Source organism: Rana temporaria, chromosome 2 (assembly GCF_905171775.1).
Source record: "Rana temporaria chromosome 2, aRanTem1.1, whole genome shotgun sequence".
Taxonomy (NCBI): domain Eukaryota; kingdom Metazoa; phylum Chordata; class Amphibia; order Anura; family Ranidae; genus Rana; species Rana temporaria.
Genome location: NC_053490.1, coordinates 349,982,869 through 350,006,213, shown reverse-complemented (window position 1 = coordinate 350,006,213; position 23,345 = coordinate 349,982,869). Strand labels below are relative to the sequence as shown.

The following is a 23,345-nucleotide window of genomic DNA, read 5'->3' as shown; positions in this document are numbered from 1 at the left end:
TTCCCTATAAAGGGAATGACGCGATCGATGCGCCGACACAGTGAAGCACGGGGAAGCCGTGTTTACACACGGCTCTCCCCGTTCTTCAGCTCCGGGGAGCGATCGCGACGGAGCGGCTATAAACAAATAGCCGCGCCGTCGTCCCGGATCGCTCCCCGAGCGGACCCGACCTCCGCATGTACCGGGGGGGTCCCCATCGGACCCCCCACCCACGTCTAGCAGAGGACGTACAGGTACGTGGATGTGGTTAAAGCAGCACAGTGCCAAATTGTAAAAAGTGCTCTGGTCACTGAGCAGCCAAATCATCCGGGGCTGAAGTGGTTAAGACTTGTGGTTCCCTCCAAGTAGGACACTCTGGGGCAGGTAGGCAGAATCCAGAGAACATGCCCAAAGTCAACTAGACTTTGCCCTCCTGGCAGGAATACCCACAGTACAGACCCCCACTCCCCCACAGTACAGACACCCCTATAGTGCAGACCCCCACCCCCCACAGTACAGACACCCCTACAGTGCAGACCACACTCCGACACAGTACAGACACCCCTACAGTGCAGACCACCACCCCTATAGTGCAGACCCCAACAGTACAGACACCCCTACAGTGCAGACTCCAACCCCCCCCACAATACAGACACCCATACAGTGCAGACCCCTACAGTGCAGACCCCCACCCCCCCACAGTAAAGACACCCCTACAGTGCAGACCCCCACCCCCCACAGTACATACACCCCTATAGTGCAGACCCCCACACTACAGACACCCCTATAATGCAGTCCCCCACCCCCCACAGTACAGACACCCCTACAGTGCAGACTCCCACCCCTACAGTGTAGACCCCCACAGTACAGACACCCCTACAGTGCAGACCCCACCCCTACAGTGTAGACCCTCACCCCCCCACAGTACAGACATCCCTATAGTGCAGATCCCGACCCCCCCCCCCCCCCACAGTACAGACACCTCTACAGTGCAGACCCCCACTCCTATAGTGCAGACCCCCACAGTACAGACACCCCTACAGTGCAGACTCCCACCCCCCCCCCACAGTACAGACACCCCTATAGTGCAGTCCCCCACCCCCCCCACAGTACAGACACCCCTAAAGTACAGACCTCCACTCCCCCACAGTACAGACACCCCTATAGTGCAGACTCCCCTACAGTGCAGACCCCCACTCCCCCCCCCCCCACAGTACAGACCCATAATGCACCTTAGTCAGATAAGTGCGGAACATGTACAGAACTGGTCAGGTGACGGGTCCCCTCCCCCTGTGTAGGGAGGAGGAGGAAGAGGGGGAGTGGAAGGAGGAGGGGGAGGAGAAGGGGGAGGCGGCTTCACTCTGCTCGACTGAGACAGCCAAGACTGAACAGAGCCGTGGCGCGGTCACGGGAGAAGGGGGTGTTACTCGGCTCGCACCCCCCTCTCCCGCCTTGCAAAGCCACTACAGGCTCTCCGCGGGTGTTCTTCCTGTTACTGCTGCGGTGCCGCGGCTTAAACCCGCCCGCCCCTACACTTGATTCTCTCTTGATTTCAGCCGAGGAGGGGGGGCGCCTGCCTGACACCCCTCACCAGTGTGTGTCACTCATGGCGGCCCGCCCCCCACTTAGTACGCCTCTGCTGCTCGAGTCCTGCAAAGGGAATGGCGTTCCTGCTGTGAAAAAGTGCAGGGACGCCGCTCCCACTCGTTCCCGCAGGACTTGAGCCCTGGGATAAGGTATTACAATTTACTGCAGAAGCTGGAAATTTATGCAGGGGTACAAACCTATTATTCAGTCTCAGAACTTATAGGACCCCTACGGAACAAGGCAATCATTCTAAGTTCTGGTTAAAGCTACTTGCACACACACTGCATTTAATTACATGCTGAAAAATAAATTTGCCAGCGGCAGGGGCAGCAAAGTCTGAAACATATAAAAATTATATTTACCCTTGATATTAGTCTGTTCGATGCATGGTTTCCTCCTCTGATTACCACCAGTTGTTTTGTCACTGATCCTTCATCGCTTGGTGACTTTGTCCGTGGAGGAACAATGCCAACTTTAAATATAGACAACAAGAGAATTAGAAAACAGATACAACATCTGAATGTACCCAACTATCCCATTACAATCCATATAAACTGCTCTGTTCTCTGCCTTTTCACTCAAATAACCATGACAAAATCCACTCTAGCATATCCTCTCCACAACATTTACTTCATGCATTCCTAATAGTCATGGCTGTATTTACCATATGGCATCATCTGCATTCTCTTTGTCCCTGGAATATAATTTTTCTCATATGGCTGCTTGAAGTGTACCTAAATCACTAATACATGTTCTCTGTCAGAGCACTCCAAATAATTATTCCCTAACTCAGAACTTTTTTTTACCATTTACTGTATATCACCACTTGTCCTCCTTGTATGGTCACCAATATTACATAAATGCAGATGATGTTCAGATCCATTTCCCTGCTCTTTTTCAGCCTCCTCCTGTCTTTCTATCTGCATTTCAACCATCTGTAAATGGACGACTGATAGCCATCTAGAAAGATACGCTAATTTTTATCTTCACCTTCACACTGCAAAACTCGCTTCTCCCATCTAGGGGAAGTCCTGCCATGTTCACAGTCACAGCGTCTCAAAAATATTCAGTTATTTTCCTCAAAACACTATCACGTTTCTAGTGCCAGTCTTCCCATTTTATAGCCTCGACTTCAGCTTTTCTTCTGTCTGCTATTCCACGAATAATGCCGCGTACACACGATCGGTCAAACCGATGAGAACGGTCTGATGGACCATTTTAATCAGACCAAACCGATCGTGTGTAGGCCCCATCGGTTATTTATCCATTGGTTAAAAAAATTCAATCTTGTTTTAAATTTAAAATTTAAAAATCCACGCATGCTCAGAATCAAGTCGACGCATGCTGGAAGCATTGAACTTTTTTTCAGCACGTCGTTGTGTTTTACGTCACCGCGTTCTGACACGATCGTTTTTTTAACTGATGGTGTGTAGGCACGACTGACCATCAGTCAGCTTCATCAGTTAACCGATGGAAAAATCCATCAGACCGTTTTCATCGGATGGACCGATCGTGTGTATGCGGCATTAGACTCTAAACTCAATCATATAGCAGATGAAGAATCTACAAAGAAAAAACATTATACACATTTTTTCTCCCCCTTTTTCAGCATTATAGCTGGGGGAGTCGAAACAGCAGTACACTGGTCTTCCCAGTGAAAGGCTGTGTGTGTTTGTGTATGTGTGTGTGGGGGGGGTTCAGGACAAGTCTGAACATTGGAGGACGGCAGGCTGAGTTTACGGGATAGCTAGAGAACTGTAGATGGGTGTGTTCTCCTACCTAATGTGGACAAATATCAGGAATCTGAAAGGTTGGGTTTACATATTTTTTAATAATTTGTTAAAAATAAAAGTTTTGATAATTTTCTTTCAATAACATAAAAGTGTAGTACAGTACAAAAAACATTCTTTGGTCCAGCATATGACAAATTACTGGGTACATACAAGAAAAAGAAAAAGGTTAAACGGCCAAAGACTTTTGAACCCATGTGTGACCCCCAATTCATTACTCAGGTATCAAGGTCGTTGAAGATATATAGCCCAAACAGTACATACTATGGGGGCAGATCCACAGAGATCTGCACCCGCGCAGCGTATCAGAGATACGCTACGCCGCCGTACCTTACCTGGCTTTAGTTTTAATCCTTAAAGATTTTGCATCGTAAGTTACTGCGGCGTAGTATATCTCTGGAGGCGTAACAGCGCGTAATTCAAATCGGCGATTAGGGGGCGTGTTTCATTTAAATGAAGCGCGTCCCCACGCCCAATGAACTGCGCATGTGCCGTCCCTAAATTTCCTGTGCATTGCGCTAAATGACGTTGCAAGGACGTCATTTTTTTTAACATAGACGTGAATTACGTCCATCCCGATTCACGGACGACTTACGAAAAAAAAAAAAATCAAATTAAACGCGGGAACGCCGGCCATACTTAACATGGCAAGTCTAACTATACGCCGCAAAACAGCAGCTTTAACTATACGCCGGAAAAAGCCGGCTAGAGACAACGTAAAAGAATGCGACGGCCGCGCGTACGTTCATGGATCGTCGAAAATAGCTAATTTGCATACTCGACGCGGAAAACAACGCAAATTCCACCCAGCGGACGCCAAAGTATTGCATCTAAGATCTGAAGGCGTACGCCTGTTGGATCTAACCCAGATGCCATCGTATCTTGGTTTGAGGATTCAAACCAAAGATACGACGCAGGAAATTTGAAAGTACGCTGGCGTATCAGTAGATACGCCGGCATACTCTCTTTGTGGATCTGCCCCTATACATTAATAGGGGGGAACTGCTGAATAAGAAAAACAAAGAAGTAATAATAATAATAATAATAATAATAATAAGTACAGGGCAATCTTTGTTCAACCTAAAACATATTAGTAACTGCAGCCTTACAGCCTTCGCTTACTTGGACTCCTGTGAGCCCTTCAAAGTTTTGTTAAGTAACTAGATTATTTAGGAACAACAATGGCTTAGAAGTTAATCCAGCTTGTAAAAGAGAAAAAAAAGAAAGCAAAGGGGAGAATAAAGAGTAAGTAGAAAAATCAGTAGATAAAAAGATGAGAAAAGACAAGTAGAATGTATGTATATCTAAGTACCAGGCTGACACCCTCTTATGCAGGGTACTGGTGTCTCTCCATATAGAACAGGTGGATTCTGAAAGGTATTTCATCCAAGGATTTCATGTCGTCTCAAAGTAGGCCATCTTCTCCCGAAGGATAGCCACCATACGTTCATTGATCATGATCCATGTCAATTTTGCCTTTAAGAGATCAAAGGGAATCATGGGTGACCTCCAGGATCGTGCACTGGATATCCTAGCTGCTATAAAAATGAATGCAATTAGGCATCTCACTTATCCCCTCCATCGGCCTTCCCTAGAGAGCCTGCTGTGGAGACTTTGTTAGATTCACTTAAAGGGGTTGTAAAGGATTATTTTTTTCATAATAAGCACCAGGGCGAGGCTCGGCCATTGCACACTCTAGGCCGTGCGGATCGTGATTGTCTTCCCTGCCGCTTCTCGGCCTTTTGGCTAGGACTAGGTGTGGTATCTGTCCTTATCAGTTGTCAGCGGAGCGCTGAAGCACCTCCTACATGGGGAGGGTGGATGCAATCCAATGGCGTCATTGCACCTGGAAGGATGGTTTCAGCAGGGACTACGCTGTGCTGCCCGACAGAATACTGGGAGCCGGCCCATGGTTGAGTCTGAGCCATCTGGAAGGGTGCTTCTGGTGAGGATGGGTGCTGCGTTTGGTCTTGGTCTTTTTGCCGAGTTCTAGTCTGGCCTTCTGGCTGGCTGGTGTAAGTGCTATCTCTGTCAGCGATCCGGTTGGAGGAGCTGGTAATGCCCTGTGGTACGACGTGGTAGAGCCATGCAAATCCGCTGGGTTGACGGAGGGTCTGGCGGGGCTAGTATTGGTGGAGGCTGTTACCTGAGCGGCAGTTCTCCCCAAGAAAACCTTGAAGGGCTCTCTAGCTGGCAGGGGTGGAGGGCTGCACTGGCCGGTCGGGGGGTCGGATATGGAACGAAAAGCCTATGGTGCATGTGCCCCTGGAGTGGCAGTCCAGGGGTATCTGAAGATCACTGTGTGTGAGGGACACATTGATTTAAAGGAGTTCTCTGACCTAAAAGTTTTAACCCCCGCTGTGCCCGGGCTGTAAAAAAATAGAAAATAAACTGTCACTTACCTGCCTACGATCCACCGTTGTTCCGATATCGCCGTCCCGTTCTCCGGTCCCGGGCCCCTTCCGCTTCCTGTGTGTCGGTGACTCATAGTGCGCTCAGCCTATCAGCGGCCGCAGCAATGTCCCGTCGCGGCCACTGATAGGCTGAGCGCACTATGAGTCACCGACACACAGGAAGCGGAAGAGACCGGGACCGGAGAACGGGACGGCGATATCGGAACAACGGGGGATCGTAGGCAGGTAAGTGACAGTTTATTTTCTATTTTTTTACAGCCCGGGCACAGCGGGGGTTAAAACTTTTAGGTCAGAGAACTCCTTTAAGATACCACGGTCACTGCACCAGATACACGCTTTTTTTAGCACCTGCCTCCTGGGCCGGGCCTTTTGGCTAGGACCGGAGGAATTTTTTATTCCTGGCCGGAGGGCCTGGTCATTGTTTCACCACAATGGCCACTTCTTTCACTCTCCTCTCCACTATCCCTTCCCCCACTTTATTTTATTTAAGCCTGTGTTTGTCACTTTTTTGTCTTTTTTTGTTGTGCACGTTTTGTCACTGTGTGATTAGTAGGGTGCGGGTCCTCGGGCCAGCCCTGAACGTCTTGGGAGTGGGTGGACATGGCCTTCTGGCTTAGTTCGCCTGCTCTCATGGGGTCTCCCTTCGGGGGAGCCCCACCTAGTACTGGGAGGGTTCTGTTTCGGCAGTCCCTCCGAGGAAGTTGGGTCCGTGTCGGCTTCGGTTGCTCGGACCACAGTACCTCAGTCCCCGTCTGGAGCCTAACGCCCCGGGGGATCAGGGTTTGGGTCCCTCTTCACAGGAGGACCACTTGACGTTGCACCCGTCTGCACGTTTTTGTGAACACTCTTTATGTGTGTGCACATTTTTTCTGCACCGGGTGGAGTTTTTAGGTGTGTTCACACGCCATAGGCTTTAAAAAAAAAAAAAAAAAAAAAGCATCCTTTACCTGCAGACAGGGCCGGCGCTAGCGCAAGGCAAGTCAGGCACTTGCCTTACGGCGCCAGTGCCGCCAGGGGGAGAGGGCGGAAAACAGAGCGGGTCACCACCGACCCGCCGGGACAGTCGCCCGCCCGTAGTCAGTGACTCAGTCTCAGTGTTTCTGCGGGCAGCATCTAAAGGAACTGTCAGCGCGGCTCTCACACACAGTTTAGCCTCAGAGCCGCGCTGACAGTTCCGCTCTCGCCCCCCATTGACTACTGCTCTGCCAGCCATAGGTGTCCGGACCGTCTGCCCAGTGAGGTGAGGGGGGGGGGGAGCTGCGGGATGCTGTCAGGATGTCCCTTCCTCCCCCTTTCTCATGTCGGCATGTCTGTGCAGCACGGGACAGGAGAGAAGAAAGCTTCCTGCTTCTTCTTCTCTCCTCCCACAGTGGAGCAGAAAGAACAAGTGGGGCATCCTGGGAAATGTAGTCTCGGGGATTACAGTCATCAGCATGCACTCTGCCTGCTGAGCCTGGAGAAATCTAGTAGCTGTCTCTGTGGAGTCTTAAGCAACCCTCTAAAGGAGGATTTCTATGAGGAATTGATCGATCTTACTGTCTGCTTGTGGGGGGAAAAAGAGAAAACTCAGAAAAAAGCATGTACAGTACTACAGGAGACATGGAAATAGAAAGAGGACTGTGCTGGGGGAACTAATAGCCCCAGCACCACCAGATAGAGCCACGCTGTACCCGCACCACAAGAGAGCCACACTGTACCCGCCCCACCAGAGCGCCACACTGTACCTGCATCACCAGAGCGCCACACTGTACCCGCCCCACCAGAGAGCCACACTGTACCCGCACCACCAGAGCGCCACACTGTACCCGCACCACCAGAGCGCCATGCTGTACCCGCAGCACCAGAGCGCCATGCTGTACCCACAGCACCAGAGCGCCATGCTGTACCCGCACCACCAGAAAGAGCCATGAGAGCCACGCTGTACCTGCACCACCAGAGAGCCATGAGAGACATGCTGTACCCGCACCACCAGAGAGAGACATGAGAGCCACGCTGTACCCGAACCACAAGAGCGCCACACTGTACCTGCACCGCCAGAGAGAGCCAAGCTGTACCGCACCACCAGAGAGAGAACCATGCTGTACCGCACCACCAGAGAGAGAGAGCCACGCTGCACCCCACCACCAGAGAGAGAGAGCCACGCTGCACCGCACCACCAGAGAGAGAGCGTCACACTGTACCCGCACCACCACCAGAGAGAGAGCCACGCTGTCCAGGACCACCAGAGAGAGCAGGTCAGTTTCACTGGGCATTGTGGGCACAATAGGAGACAGCTAGTACTAGCATTGTTCTCTATCTATCTAGATATATTATGTGGTATCTCTCTGTATAGTGTTGGTGTGTGTGTGTGCACATGTGCGTGCGTGCGCGCTGGGGGGGGCGGCAAAATGCACCTTCGCCTGAGTTGGCAAAAATCCTTGCACCGGCCCTGCCTGCAGACATTCCTCTTTTCACTTCCTCATTGTTTGTTTTTGCTCAGAAGTTGCTCTATTTCTTCTCTGTTCTGTTCACTGCCTGCTTGTCTGATTGCTACTCACCACTGTGAAGGGAGTCTTTACTGCGGTGGTCAGTGACGTGCTCGCCCCCTCCTGGGAACTACATCTGTGCGACAGGACACTCTCTACGTGTTAGAGATTTCAAGGAGGTGTGAATTACTGGGCGTGCCGCAATTCTTACTGGGAAATGTAGTTATTTCATGAACGAGCGCCGCAAACCAGAACCGCCCTACTTAGCTGCATGTCCACCAAGTGTAAAGGACCGTTCCTTTCTGGCTGCAACCACAAAAGCACCTGGAGGAAGTCCCAGAGACAGCGGACGCCAGTCTGACTGGAACTAGACACCATTGCAGGAAAACTTTATAGTTCACCTCAATAAGGGAGGTATTAATATAAGATTTGGAATTGAATTGGACCAGTTTCCCCCATCCTTCTGCTTCTAATGCCTCGTACACACGACTGTTTTTTCCGACGGCAAAACTGAAAGCTTTTCGTTGGGAATCCCGGTCGTGTGTATGCCCCATCGCAGTTTTTCCGGAAAACTGCCGGACAATAAAAGAGAGCAGGATCTCCTTTTATCACCAGGAAAAAATCCTGGTGGGAAACGGTTCGTCTGTATGGTTTTCCGATGGGCAAAAAAAACACACATGCATCAGAATCAAGTATGAGACGGGAGCAGGCAAGATGCTGGTGTAAGTGGATGTGATGTGTGATGTGGTGGGCGGGCTCTGATCTGCAATGCTGCCTGTGAGGGACGCCAGGTTCAGCTGAGTGCTGGCTGAGCCTTTCCTTCCTGCTCTGGCTAATCTGGCAAGAAACGCCAGGTCTACCTGAGCGAGGACCGACCCTCCCTCTCTATGCCGACAGACTCTTCTCCCCACAGCGTGACAGAGGAGAGTGCCGGAGATTCCAGCATAAAGGATATTGTGCGCGGTTTCCCTTCATTGGGAGGGATGCTGGGTTTGGCAGAGTGAGAACCGGCTCTCATACTAGTGGACCCTCCTTCTTCCCCCATGCGGCGCCCAGCTTGATTAAAGGGGACTACTGGGAACTGCAAACTGTAAGCCGCAAGCCGATTCCTCTAGCAGCGCTTGCAGATTCTCTCCCTCTCCCTGTCCCCCCGGATTGGAGGACACTAGACACCTGACATTGGCGGGAGCAGAGGCTGGAGGTTGGAAAAGCTACACGAGTGGTGGTGAGAGAAGATGAAGCTGTAGGGGGAGGTAATCTATGAGCACAGACGGCTCTGGATCCCTAACCCCCCCTGACCTGCTGACAATTCAGCTTGTAGGTCGGTGGATAAGCTCAGACAATCCCCTCTCCTCAAAGAGATTGGAAAATACAGAGGACAAATTGCAGTGGAGGAGGAGGTCAAGGTGGTAAGACCCCTGATTAAAATAATACAGTGACAATAATTGGAATTGAGGATCAGCTCTGTTCTGAGTGCAAAATTTAAGTCTATGCCAGTAGGTTGAACTCTGTTTCCTTGATAATAACCTGTGCTTGCTATGTGGTAATAGTTGGCTGTGTAAAGGAGGGGAGGTCCTAGGGAGGTAGAACGGGGACATATTCTATATTTTGACATATCGAGAGATCTTTTTCTGACAATGGAGTAGCCTGGTAGTTTTTTTTTTTTAAATGGCTCCAGGCAAACCACATACTAAACCACCAAATGTTACCCCCTGTTCCTCCCATGCACCAGCAGCTGCAAAGGCGGCAGAAAAATCAGATACAAAATCTCCAATAAAATCTCCCCAAGCAGGGGTAACAATAGAGACTCAAACAGCAACAGAGAAATTGGAGATGGAGCAGGTACCATCTAGTAAAGATATTATGAATGCTATCAAGATAAGCAGTGAGACTCTCACAATTAAAATTGATGCAGTTGGTGTGGGCTTAAAGGGGTTGTAAAGGTAATTTTGATTTCCTAAATAGCTTCTTTTACCTTCGTGCAAGTCCTCCTTTACTTACCTCATCCTTCGATTTTGCTTTTAAATGTCCTTATTTCTTCTAAGAAATCCTCACTTCCTGTTCTTCTGTCTGTAACTCTACACAGTAATGTGAGGCTTTCACCCTGGTGTGGAGTGTCGTGCTCGACCCCTCCCCTGGAATACAGGAGAGTCAGGACGCTCTCTACTTTGCATATAGAGAAAGGAGCTGTGTGTTAGTGGGCGTCCTGACTCTCCTGTATTCCAGGGGAGGGGGCGAGCACGACACTCCACACCAAGGAGAAAGCCTTGCATTACTGTGTGGAGTTACAGACAGAAGAATTTGAAGTGAGGATTTCTCAGAAGAAATAAGGACATTTAAAAGAAAAATCGAAGGATGAGGTAAGTTAAGGAGGACTGCACTAAGGTAAAGGAAGCTATTTAGGAAACAAAAATTACCTTTACAAACCCTTTAATAAGGCATGAGTTTGATAAAATACAGCAAAAAGTGTCAGAAATGGAAACCCGTGTTGTAAAGGTGGAGGATAAATAAAAACAAATAATAGAGAATGGCATATATTGAAAAAAACAAATTATGGCACTAGAGGACAGAGCAATTAACACAGAAAGTCGATTGAGAAGAAACAACATCCGGATTGTGGGATTACCAGAACGGGCTGAAGGAGATAATACAATTGCATTTGCAGAGAGACTATTGATAGATACACTGGGCCTTATAGATAGGTCTCCAACATTTGCAATAGAAAGAGCACATATGATCTCTTTCCGCTCTCCAAAACCAGGGGCACCTCCCCAACCTTTTTTGATGCGTCTACTAAACTATAGAGATCGGGATCAAATTCTATCAGCAGCCAGGATGAAAGCAGACGTACAATATGAAAATGTGAAATTATTATTTTTTCCTGATTACACTCCGGAGATACAACAGAAAAGAAGAGTAGGGAGATGTGGGGGTGGTGGCGCTGTCTCTAATGGAGGCTGTAAGTACCGAGAGTATTAGTACATAAGTGACTTCTATCTGACCCAATAAAGCTGGAAGCTGAAGGGTCTAAAAGATAAATAAAAGTGCCTAAGTAAGGTCCTCAAAGGAGGACTAACACAATATTAGTGTATGCCAATAATGGTAAAAAATATGAAGTATATGTGACTAACAGTCACAAGTGATCCAGTATAATAGTGAATACATTAGGTAAATATTATACAATACGTGGTGTCACAAAACACAAGCATGAAGAAAGTATAATAACAATGTGCAATAAACAACAGCTGCGCCGCTGACGGTCAGAGCCGGTGGTGCAGCAATATAATGAGACAGGATAAAAATAAAAAGAGAGTTCCGAATGAACAGTCCGGTGTGGAAGAATGTATAAAAAATATATATATAAAAAATAATAATAATTAATAGTTCATGTGTATTCAATCAAAAGATATACATGAAAAGTTTGTGATCAAGTGCATCCAATCAGGGTGAGTGTTCACAGTCTGCAAATGTGTGACTTCTCGCAGTGACTCCGGTGCTCCCCCTCCTGGGTCCCCACTCACCAGAAGCACTCACCCCTGCAGGGGTAAAGTGCATAAATGATGATATCCTAACGGCTCGATCCCTCTCCTGCCCGGATTTTCCAGGTGTGTTCTCTGGTCCTGATGATATTGGGCTTCTTGGATATCCGGGTTCCTCCAGGGGGAAAGAAAGACTTTTCATAGGGTAGTAGGTTCAAAAGGGGTTGGTTTTATTAATAGTACCGCCGCATGCTGGCATGTACATAAAGCAAAAATTACAAAATTTATAAAAATAAAAATAGGAATAAAACTAGGGATAAGTTCCAATATAAATGTAAAAAGCAAGGTAGAAGCAGATGGGCAGCTATCAAGTAGCAAGCCTCCCAGCACAACACTCGTCCCGGAAAAAGGAATCAGCACCAGCCTGGAAACAGCGTGCGTTCCACCGTGTGATCCGCTGTAGTCAGCTGGTTAGCCCGGAAGTGCGTGCCGGCGTGCGTGTGTCCGCTCTACGTACGTTTCGTTTCAGTTACGTCTTCAGAAGCAGGTACACGCATGCCGCTGCCAGTGATTTAAATAGCAGGCGTCACCATGGAAAGGTCCCTCCCACTATGCGGCGCAAGCCAATCGGGGATTTTGATGGTAGGACCCCATCCAATCAGGTGCTTTAAGTGAGTAACCCTGGACGTTCCTACTTTCCATGTTAGCCACCTACTAATTGAGCAAAGTTATACAATACAGGCAATAAATTGTAATGTGGCAGCATACTGATTTGATAGTGAGAGATGATGTACGCTGTATCTCCCTGTGAGTCCCGTGGGCAGCGAATGTTTTCTAACGCTGCAGTCATGACTGGGGTTAGTTCGATAAATAGAACATAATAGACAGTGTAGGGAGATATTAAGACAGTATTACCACTAGGTGGTGTAAACAACTAAGTGCATAAATGTGCAAGAGGCAAGGATTGTCCTAATAATAAAGACAGAACTGATTGAGATAATGTCCCAGAGATGTGGCTGCCTATAAAAAGATGTATGTAGTGCACATGACTCCAAACCAGGGAAGAGGCAATAATGATTTGTCCCATCGTTTGACCCTAAGGTAAGTAAGGGCACTCTAATACAGAAGTAGTAAAAAAGGCGTGTGTGTTCTTAGCTGCATATAATGGTAAATACTCTAATGCACTGAACAGGAACACTCATGACTTCCCCAAGGGGCTGGGGTTCAAGGAGGTATGGGCACTAGGTATATAGTGCCTCATGGGGCAGCTAGGTCGGTATTCCACTATATAAAGGAAGGCGTAGATAACCCTATCAAAAAATAAATAAATAAATAAATAAATCCAGGGACTCATTAATGAGGTTATGAGAGAGATCAATTGGGGGGGGGGGTTTGTTAGGGGGATGCGTGGTGGCGCATATACAAGCTTAAGAAAACAAGCAGGGGGCCGTATCATATGGCATATATAGGTGGTTCTCATGATATATGTCTCATCCATAGAGCGATGTGGTTTCTGTCATATGTGAGTACTTGGTGGCCCAGTATGTGTATAGTGCCATCACACAACACCTGGGTAAGACAGGATTCAGCATATTTGGAGTGTCAGTAAATTAGGGATTGGCAAGAAAACAGTTTAGGTCGATATCTTTATTCAACCCGTGGGGCACCAGAGACCCCAGGCGGTATATCCAGCTGGTCTCATTTTGAGATATGGCAGTGGTCTTATTACCACCCCTCCAATTATCCTTAATTGTATCTATGCCATAGAAGATCAAGCCACTAGGGTCTTGCTGGTGAAATTCCTTGAAATGTCGTGAGAGATGGTGTTTGGGAAAACCTGCTCTGATCCTATTGATGTGCTCCTGGATTCTTATTTTCAAGGGTCGTGTGGTTCTACCCACGTATTGCAAATGGCACGGACATTCGATAACATAGGTCACGTGCGTAGTATCGCAAGTAATGAGTTCCTTGATTTTGTATTCTTTAAAATCGTTTCTCGATTTGAAACTCAGTTTCCTTCTCGGTTGCTTTTTACTGACCCTACACGCTAGGCACCTCTGGCATTTAAAGAATCCCTTGAGATCGGGGCAGATACTGACAGGTTGGGGTGGGTCTATGACGTTGTGTACAAGATGGTGACGAAGTGAAGGGGCTCATCTATAGATGAAACTTGTTTTTTTACCCAAGACTTTGGTAAGGGCATGGTCTTCCTGTAGAATCGGCCAGTATTTTTTAACTATATGCTCAAAGTCTTTATATTGGGAGTTGAAGCCAGTAATGAATGCCACATCAGTTTTACTTTTTTTGGGCTTCCTGTTTAGGGATAACATGTTGCACCTGTTCATATTCAGAACTTCATCTTTTAGTTTTAGCAACTGTGCCTCCTTGTACCCCTTCTCTTTGAACCGATCCACAATTATATCCGCTTGGACTTGGAAGTCAGTAACAGAACTGCAATTCCTCCAGAGTCGCATCAGTTGCCCTTTTGGTATGTTAGCTTTCCATCTAGGGTGATGGCAGCTGGTTGATGGAATGTATCCATTGCGATCCGTGGATTTGAAGTGAGTTCTGGTATGTAACTTTGGGCCCTCCTTGTAGATCTGTAAGTCAAGGTAGTCTATACATTCGGCATTACATTTACCAGTGAAAGTGAGGCCATATCTGTTGGTATTTAGGTTGGATAAGAATTCTTGGAAAGTATCGATCGTTCCATCCCAAAGGATGATAAGATCGTCGATATATCGCCTATACAGCTTAATCTGTGGGATGTTCTGGCTGTATACATATTCCTCCTCCCAACTGTCCATCAGTAGGTTGGCAACGCTGGGGGCGTAACGGGCCCCCATCGCTACCCCCCTAGTTTGAACACAATAGTTTTTCCGATACCAAAAATAATTGCACTCCATCGCCATCTTAAGGCCCTCTACAATAAAGTTGATCTGTGCTTGTTTTAGCCTAGTGTTCTGATGTAAGGCTTTTTCTACCCCCGCAACACCATCTTCCTGAGATATGCTGGTATAGAGTGAGTTGACGTCTATGGTGGCCAGGAGTAAATTTTCTACATTGTCCACATGCTCCAGTTCGTTGATCAATTGCAGACTGTCGCGGAGATGGGATCTTCCCAGCTTAACAATTGGTTGCAAGTAGGTGTCAAGGTACTCACCCAAACGGGAGAAAATGGAGTTAATTCCACTTATTATTGGTCTGCCGGGTGGTTTTTCTAATCTCTTGTGTATCTTGGGGGTGTAGTATAGCACCGGTGTTTTTGTAGAGTTAGACACTAGATAGTCGGCTTCATTTTTGTTCAGTATCCCCATGATTAAGCCCTTCTTTATAAATTTCTCAAGTTTTTTGTTGAACCGTATCTTAGGGTTTCCCTTCAGTTTCTTGTAAGTGTTTTCAACCTTAAGCAGGTTTTCCATCTCTTCCTCATAGTCCTTCTTGTTAAGGATGACAAGGCCACCCCCTTTGTCGGCCGGTCTGATTATTACCTCATTTCTATTGCCAATTTCCTTAATGGTTTTCCACACATTTTTGTTTTTGTTTTTAAATTTTCTCTGCAATTTCCTGAGGTCACCTTCCACCATCTTCTTAAAGGCCCCTATGCACTGGTTTCCTGGCGTATTAGGATTAAATGTGGAGTTGTTCCTCAGGTTTGTTTGGGTATATTCAGATGTTTCCATTGTGCCTTCATCTTGATTATTCAAAAAGAATTTTCTCAAATTCAGTTTTCTAAGGAATTTCTGGAGGTCAATGTAAACCTCAAATTGATCTAGTGCTTTTTCTGGGGCGTATTTGAGGCCCAAGTCTAAAATTTGCAGTTCTTCCTTGGTTAGTTGGATATCGCTAAGGTTAAAGATGCCTTTACCTAGTATTGCCTTGGGCGTTTTCTTCTGCCCTCCCCTGCACCCTCTTGGCCGTTTTCTCTTTGGGTGGGCTCTGTTTCTCTGTCCTGGTTGTACGATCTGTTGGTCCATGGAGTAGGGTAGTTTCTCTGTTCCTGGTGGGTTTGTTGTCTTGGATTTTCTCCTCTCCCCAGGGGTCTTCCATGGGTAGCCCCTCGGTTGCCATTCCCCCCTCGCCAACCTGGGTTCCCATAACCCGTTCTCGGTCTCCATCTTCCTGGTGGCTGGGTGTTGGGGCCTCCTATGTGAAAATCCCCATAGCTTCCTCCATTTCTGTCTTGATTGTAATATGGGTTGTTAGAATAGTAATCTCTTCCTGAGGAGTTCCTGTTGCGGCTATGTGACCTCCTTCTAGGGGGATTAGGGCTCCTATAGTATTCGTCATCCTGGTATCTGACCCTTCTATTCTCGGGTCAGAACAGGTGCAACATGTTATCCCTAAACAGGAAGCCCAAAAGTAAAACTGATGTGGCATTCATTACTGGCTTCAACTCCCAATATAAAGACTTTGAGCATATAGTTAAAAAATACTGGCCGATTCTACAGGAAGACCATGCCCTTACCAAAGTCTTGGGTAAAAAAACAAGTTTCATCTATAGACGAGCCCCTTCACTTCGTCACCATCTTGTACACAACGTCATAGACCCACCCCAACCTGTCAGTATCTGCCCCGATCTCAAGGGATTCTTTAAATGCCAGAGGTGCCTAGCGTGTAGGGTCAGTAAAAAGCAACCGAGAAGGAAACTGAGTTTAAAATCGAGAAACGATTTTAAAGAATACAAAATCAAGGAACTCATTACTTGCGATACTACGCACGTGACCTATGTTATCGAATGTCCGTGCCATTTGCAATACGTGGGTAGAACCACACGACCCTTGAAAATAAGAATCCGGGAGCACATCAATAGGATCAGAGCAGGTTTTCCCAAACACCATCTCTCACGACATTTCAAGGAATTTCACCAGCAAGACCCTAGTGGCTTGATCTTCTATGGCATAGATACAATTAAGGATAATTGGAGGGGTGGTAATAAGACCACTGCCATATCTCAAAATGAGACCAGCTGGATATACCGCCTGGGGTCTCTGGTGCCCCACGGGTTGAATAAAGATATCGACCTAAACTGTTGTCTTGCCAATCCCTAATTTACTGACACTCCAAATATGCTGAATCCTGTCTTACCCAGGTGTTGTGTGATGGCACTATACACACACTGGGCCACCAAGTACTCACATATGACAGAAACCACATCGCTCTATGGATGAGACATATATCATGAGAACCACCTATATATGCCATATGATACGGCCCCCTGCTTGTTTTCTTAAGCTTGTATATGCGCCACCACGCATCCCCCTAACAAACCCCCCCCCCCCCAATTGATCTCTCTCATAACCTCACTAATGAGTCCCTGGATTTATTTATTTATTTATTATATTTTTTTTGATAGGGTTATCTACGCCTTCCTTTATATAGTGGAATACCGACCTAGCTGCCCCATGAGGCACTATATACCTAGTGCCCATACCTCCTTGAACCCCAGCCCCTTGGGGAAGTCATGAGTGTTCCTGTTCAGTGCATTAGAGTATTTACCATTATATGCAGCTAAGAACACACATGCCTTTTTTACTACTTCTGTATTAGAGTGCCCTTACTTACCTTAGGGTCAAACGATGGGACAAATCATTATTGCCTCTTCCCTGGTTTGGAGTCATGTGCACTACATACATCTTTTTATAGGCAGCCACATCTCTGGGACATTATCTCAATCAGTTCTGTCTTTATTATTAGGACAATCCTTGCCTCTTGCACATTTATGCACTTAGTTGTTTACACCACCTAGTGGTAATACTGTCTTAATATCTCCCTACACTGTCTATTATGTTCTATTTATCGAACTAACCCCAGTCATGACTGCAGCGTTAGAAAACATTCGCTGCCCACGGGACTCACAGGGAGATACAGCGTACATCATCTCTCACTATCAAATCAGTATGCTGCCACATTACAATTTATTGCCTGTATTGTATAACTTTGCTCAATTAGTAGGTGGCTAACATGGAAAGTAGGAACGTCCAGGGTTACTCACTTAAAGCACCTGATTGGATGGGGTCCTACCATCAAAATCCCCGATTGGCTTTCGCCGCATAGTGGGAGGGACCTTTCCATGGTGACGCCTGCTATTTAAATCACTGGCAGCGGCATGCGTGTACCCGCTTCTGAAGACGTAACTGAAACGTACGTAGAGCGGACACACGCACGCCGCAACGCACTTCCGGGCTAACCAGCTGACTACAGCGGATCACACGGTGGAACGCACGCCGTTTCCAGGCTGGTGCTGATTCCTTTTTCCGGGACGAGTGTTGTGCTGGGAGGCTTGCTACTTGATAGCTGCCCATCTGCTTCTACCTTGCTTTTTACATTTATATTGGAACTTATCCCTAGTTTTATTCCTATTTTTATTTTTATAAACTTTGTAATTTTTGCTTTATGTACATGCCAGCATGCGGCGGTACTATTAATAAAACCAACCCCTTTTGAACCTACTACCCTATGAGAAGTCTTTCTTCCCCCCTGGAGGAACCCGGATATCCAAGAAGCCCAATATCATCAGGACCAGAGAACACACCTGGAAAATCCGGGCAGGAGAGGGATCGAGCCGTTAGGATATCATCATTTATGCACTTTACCCCTGCAGGGGTGAGTGCTTCTGGTGAGTGGGGACCCAGGAGGGGGAGCACCGGAGTCACTGCGAGAAGTCACACATTTGCAGACTGTGAACACTCACCCTGATTGGATGCACTTGATCACGAACTTTTCATGTATATCTTTTGATTGAATACACATGAACTATTAATTACTATTATTTTTTATATATATATTTTTTATACATTCTTCCACACCGGACTGTTCATTCGGAACTCTCTTTTTATTTTTATCCTGTCTCATTATATTGCTGCACCACCGGCTCTGACCGTCAGCGGCGCAGCTGTTGTTTATTGCACATTGTTATTATACTTTCTTCATGCTTGTGTTTTGTGACACCACGTATTGTATAATATTTACCTAATGTATTCACTATTATACTGGATCACTTGTGACTGTTAGTCACATATACTTCATATTTTTTACCATTATTGGCATACACTAATACTGTGTTAGTCCTCCTTTGAGGACCTTACTTAGGCACTTTTATTTATCTTTTAGACCCTTCAGCTTCCAGCTTTATTGGGTCAGATAGAAGTCACTTATGTACTAATACTCTCGGTACTTACAGCCTCCATTAGAGACAGCGCCACCACCCCCACATCTCCCTACTCTCTCTCTGTGTCCTCTAGGGGACCACATACAGGGGGGGCTGCAGTCTTATTAACATTTTAACATATATCAATCTGATTTTATTTCATTTTTATTTACTTGGTTTACTTTATTTACCCCTTTCACTGCTACATATCCCCACTTAGTGGCATCCTAAAGCGCGGTTTCCTATCATATTTTATCTAACAGAAAAGAAGAGCCTACACTGAAGCACAACAAAGACTTAGGGAGAAATGGTTAAAATTTAGCCTCCTATATCCTAGTAAACTAAGGGTGATTGAGATACACACAAGGTTTTTTGAAACACCAGCTGCTGTGGCAGAGTGGTTGGACACCAGATAACAGTGGTTTTAAACCCCCTCTATTTGCTGGCCAGTTTTTGTTTTGGTTGCTGCATGTTGTGTTTTTTTTTCCTCTGGACACATTTATGACTATGAATTCATTCGATTTTGATGGGAAGAGCACTATAGAATGTTTTTATTTATTTATTTTGTTGTGTATATATGATTATAGATTGGAATAGATTTTGATAATAACAAAAGTATTGATATGGATTGGTTTAGATCCTGATAATAATAAGAGTACTACAGTATGTATTGATGGTTTATAATGGGGATAACTAAAAGTTTTTTTTGGGGGACATATTTATGATTGTAGATCTATAGATCCTGACAATGATATTAATGATGGACAATGAAGGACAATGTATTCTTTTTTTTTTTTGGATCCTGATAATAACAAAAGCACTGTATACTGATGGTTTAAGTAATAAGGAATGAAAGAAATCATGATAACACTTGAAAAAAGTAAAGGATTTTTGGGGTTATGGTATTATGTAATGACACATGGAATTATATTATGTGTAATTGAGGATGAGGATGTTGGATGAGTCACAAACACGCTGAGGGGGGCTGTAGGTTTGCCTCCCCCTCTGTTCTCTCTTATGCTCTTTTTTTTTTTTTTTAGGGGATGGGAGGTTTTATATGGAATATTGAAGTAATAGATAATGAATGATAAAATGGCACAGAAAAAAACAAATGATATGTGTGAAGTATGGAATTGTAACACGACAGGGAAATATACTGGTCTCAGCAAATCGAAAAATGTTGAGTTACAAACACGTAGGTGGGGGGGGGGGGCGGTGCCTAGAGGATATCTAAATAAGTAAGAGAGGACTTAAAGATGTAATATGTAAGAAAATGTCACTTTCTGTTTTTTTAAGAAATGAAATGAAGGACAAGCTAGATAAATGGGGTTAAATAGTTTAGATAGGACGTCCCTAAGATTTATGGCTGAGAGCCCGTCACACAATGAAATGAGTGTCTGTCTGTTATTTTGGGGTTGAGTTAGGTTATGATGGGTACTGAGTATAGAATAGAAACTATGGTCAGTAAAAAAGGGGATAGGAGAAGTCCCTTTCTACTCCCATCAATGAATGGAATGGTGTGGTTTAAGTACCCTATGGATGCTATGGATGCTCCCTGTAAAAATCAGGGGGCACACGATATGGTAGAGGTATCTTTTCCTCTCATACCCTCGGTATAATGTCAGATAAAAAAAAAAATAACTGTTATTCGGGACTATCCTGGAACGTTCGAGGATTAAACTCTAATGCCGCGTACACACAATCGATTTTCGGCATGTAAAAAACGTTTTCAGCCTCTAGAAAAAAACATTTTTTTCCAACTTCATCATTAAAACGACGTTGCCCACACACGATTGCTAAAAAAAATGCTCTAGCAAAGTGCGGTGACGTACAACACGTACGACGGCACTATAAAGGTGAAGTTCCATGCGGATGATCCCACCCTTTGGGCTGCTTAAGCTGATTTTGTGTTAGTAAAAGACGATTCGCGCTTTTCTGTCTGTTACAGCGTGATGAATGTGCTTACTCCATTACGAACGGTAGTTTTACCAGAACGAGCGCTCCCGTTTCATAACTTGCTTCTGAGCATGCGCGGGTTTTTCACGTTTTAGCCCACACACGATCATTTTTTACAACCCGAAAAACAACATTGTTTAAAACGTTGTTAAAAAATGCAGCATGTTCGATTTTTTTTTTTTTGGTCGTTTTTCAGAACCCGAAAAATGATGTGAAGCCCACACACACGACATTTTTTAAAAACGTTGTTTTTTTTATGCCGAAAAATGATCGTGTGTACGCAGGATAAGTTTAAACAAGCGTTAATGTTCCAATATATAAGAAAATATAAAGGTAGGGGTGTCAAAATGGCCTGCAGAACACCCACTCAGTGCCAAATCAAACCCACAGCTCCCTAAGCAGCATAAACAAAGATAGGGGTGGTACAAATACTTTTCAATATTAATAACATTCAGCAGCCGTTTAAAATAGAAAAGGAAATAAAAATGCACGGTATAGCGATTAAACAGTTCAGTCTCTGAAGTATTAATATACACAAAACAGCGCTCAAAATCAATAATGATAGACTCGTGGTGAAAAACCACGGAATATAGGAAGTCTTGAATGTAGTAAGGGTGATAAACAATTCAAAGTGTTTGAAAGGTGTCTCAGTAGTAATAGTCGTCCTAGAGTGCACCTTCCACCAGAAAACAACCAATGATCTCAATCCACCGCGTGATGTGCTCTCCCCCAGTGGGTTAAACTCACCAGAGACCTAAAATATCAGAGCCTTAAGTGAGCAGTCACATCAGCCACTATGTCATGGATAATCACCATCAGGCGGGAACAACAGGCACAGGAGCATTAAACCAGGTCAAAACAAGAACAGCAATAATAGTGTAATCCTGTTTTTTGATCAAAGGTAGCCCATGCCCCAGAAGTCCCCTTAACCCTATCTACATACATCAATCAACAGTTAAAACAAGCATAAAATGACCCAAGAGGGCACTGTCACCATATACAGCCATCCATGGAGAGCAAGCGTAACTTTGCAGACACCTGCAGCAGCTTCCTGGTTGCACAGCAGAGATGGGTGAAGCACACACGTCACTTCCGGTTTGGCGGGATGTTGTGGGTCACGCTCTATAGACGGTGACAGTGCCCTCTTGAGTCATTTAATGCTTGTTTTAACTGTTGATTGATGTACGTAGATAGGTTTAAGGGGACATCTGGGGCATGGGCTACCTTTGATCAATAAACATGATTACACTATGTAGCGGACTGCTCCTATTGGGCAGGCACTGCTTTAAATTTAGAGGGGGTCTGAGTGTTAGTTGACTCGGACATGTGTAATTTTGACTAAATTTAGCCTCTGTTTCAGCCATAGCTGTGCTGGGAGTAACCACCAATGTTCGCCTGGGGGTGTGATTACCACTCCAGGCAAAAGGGTGGCAGCAGCAGAGTCAGGGTGTATTGGGTGTCCCCTTCGGAAGCCAATCAGTGGGGGTGATCGTCCCACTGTGCATGCTGGGGAGGGTTACTTAAGGAACAGACGCCACTGAACCGGGGTCGTTGTCGGTCTGTCTTCCCACCACCCTGTGGCCCACCTGGCTGGGGGTGCGTGTTCCTGAAATCCTAGCTTCGGGACCACGTTGGTCCAGAGTTGTGATCTGTCTAAGTAGGCCCAGTAGTCAGACTGAAGCCTGCACTTTCAAGGTGATCCTGTGCTGTCCGTCCTGGAGGGAGGAAGCCGCTTGATGAAGGAAGCCAGGGGAGGACCTATCCTGGAGAGGACCATGCAAGAGGCTGGTATCTCAGGAGGAGGCCTGGAAACTTAATCGAAGGATTTACCATACATTGAGAGGCTTGATGGTGATCACCTGTCAGATCTGAGTTCTACAGAAGTGAATCTGGAGAGATCCGGGTGCTGATCCTGTGTTAAGGGACAGCCTGCTGCTGCACTAATATGTGAGGATAGAGACCTGGCTGAGGGGCCCCACCATCCTAAGTGCCCTCCCCCTGAACGCTCACTGGTCCTGTTACTGGAGCCCTGCATTGCCCTGTGGCACACAGTCCCAAGTGACTAGCCCTGCAGTACTTGAATGCGGTGCAATGGCTCGGGCGGCATATATAGCAAAGTGAGAAAGAGACTGTCCTTCCCGCCAATACCGGAGCCCCCCCAGATGCCATCCAGCCCCCCAGTGGAGCACTGCATCACCCACAGCACTCACAGGGCCTCGCAGACAGGACCCATGGAGTCGGCTGACTCCCGACCCCCCTTGCTGGCAGACGTGATGGCGGCCATAGCCACCTGTCAATCCACCCTCACGGCAAAGATAGAGGCCATGCAGATAGATGTGGGCCTCATACGAAAAGACATGGACAAGTTCAGGGCCAGAGTTGCAGAGACCAAACAGAGAATTGGCAACACTGAAGACGCGGTCACAGAACATGGTGCGGCTCTCCGCACACTCCAGACTAAAGTGAAAGCCTTGGAAGACGTGGAAAATAGGAATCAGCGCAATAACCTCCGTATTGTGGGCTTG

General features: G+C 46.2%; 1 protein-coding gene across 5 annotated transcripts in view; it reads right to left on the bottom strand.

Moving 5' to 3' along the window:
* The window catches only part of PLEKHA6 (pleckstrin homology domain containing A6), a 1,721,986-nt gene that overhangs the window by 363,508 nt on the left and 1,335,133 nt on the right, over positions 1–23,345 (bottom strand). For all 5 annotated transcript variants that reach the window (XM_040339539.1, XM_040339538.1, XM_040339541.1 and 2 more), the window contains one exon: positions 1,929–2,038. In XM_040339539.1, the coding sequence (XP_040195473.1) occupies positions 1,929–2,038 (110 nt within the window). The remainder of the gene's footprint in view (positions 1–1,928; positions 2,039–23,345) is intronic.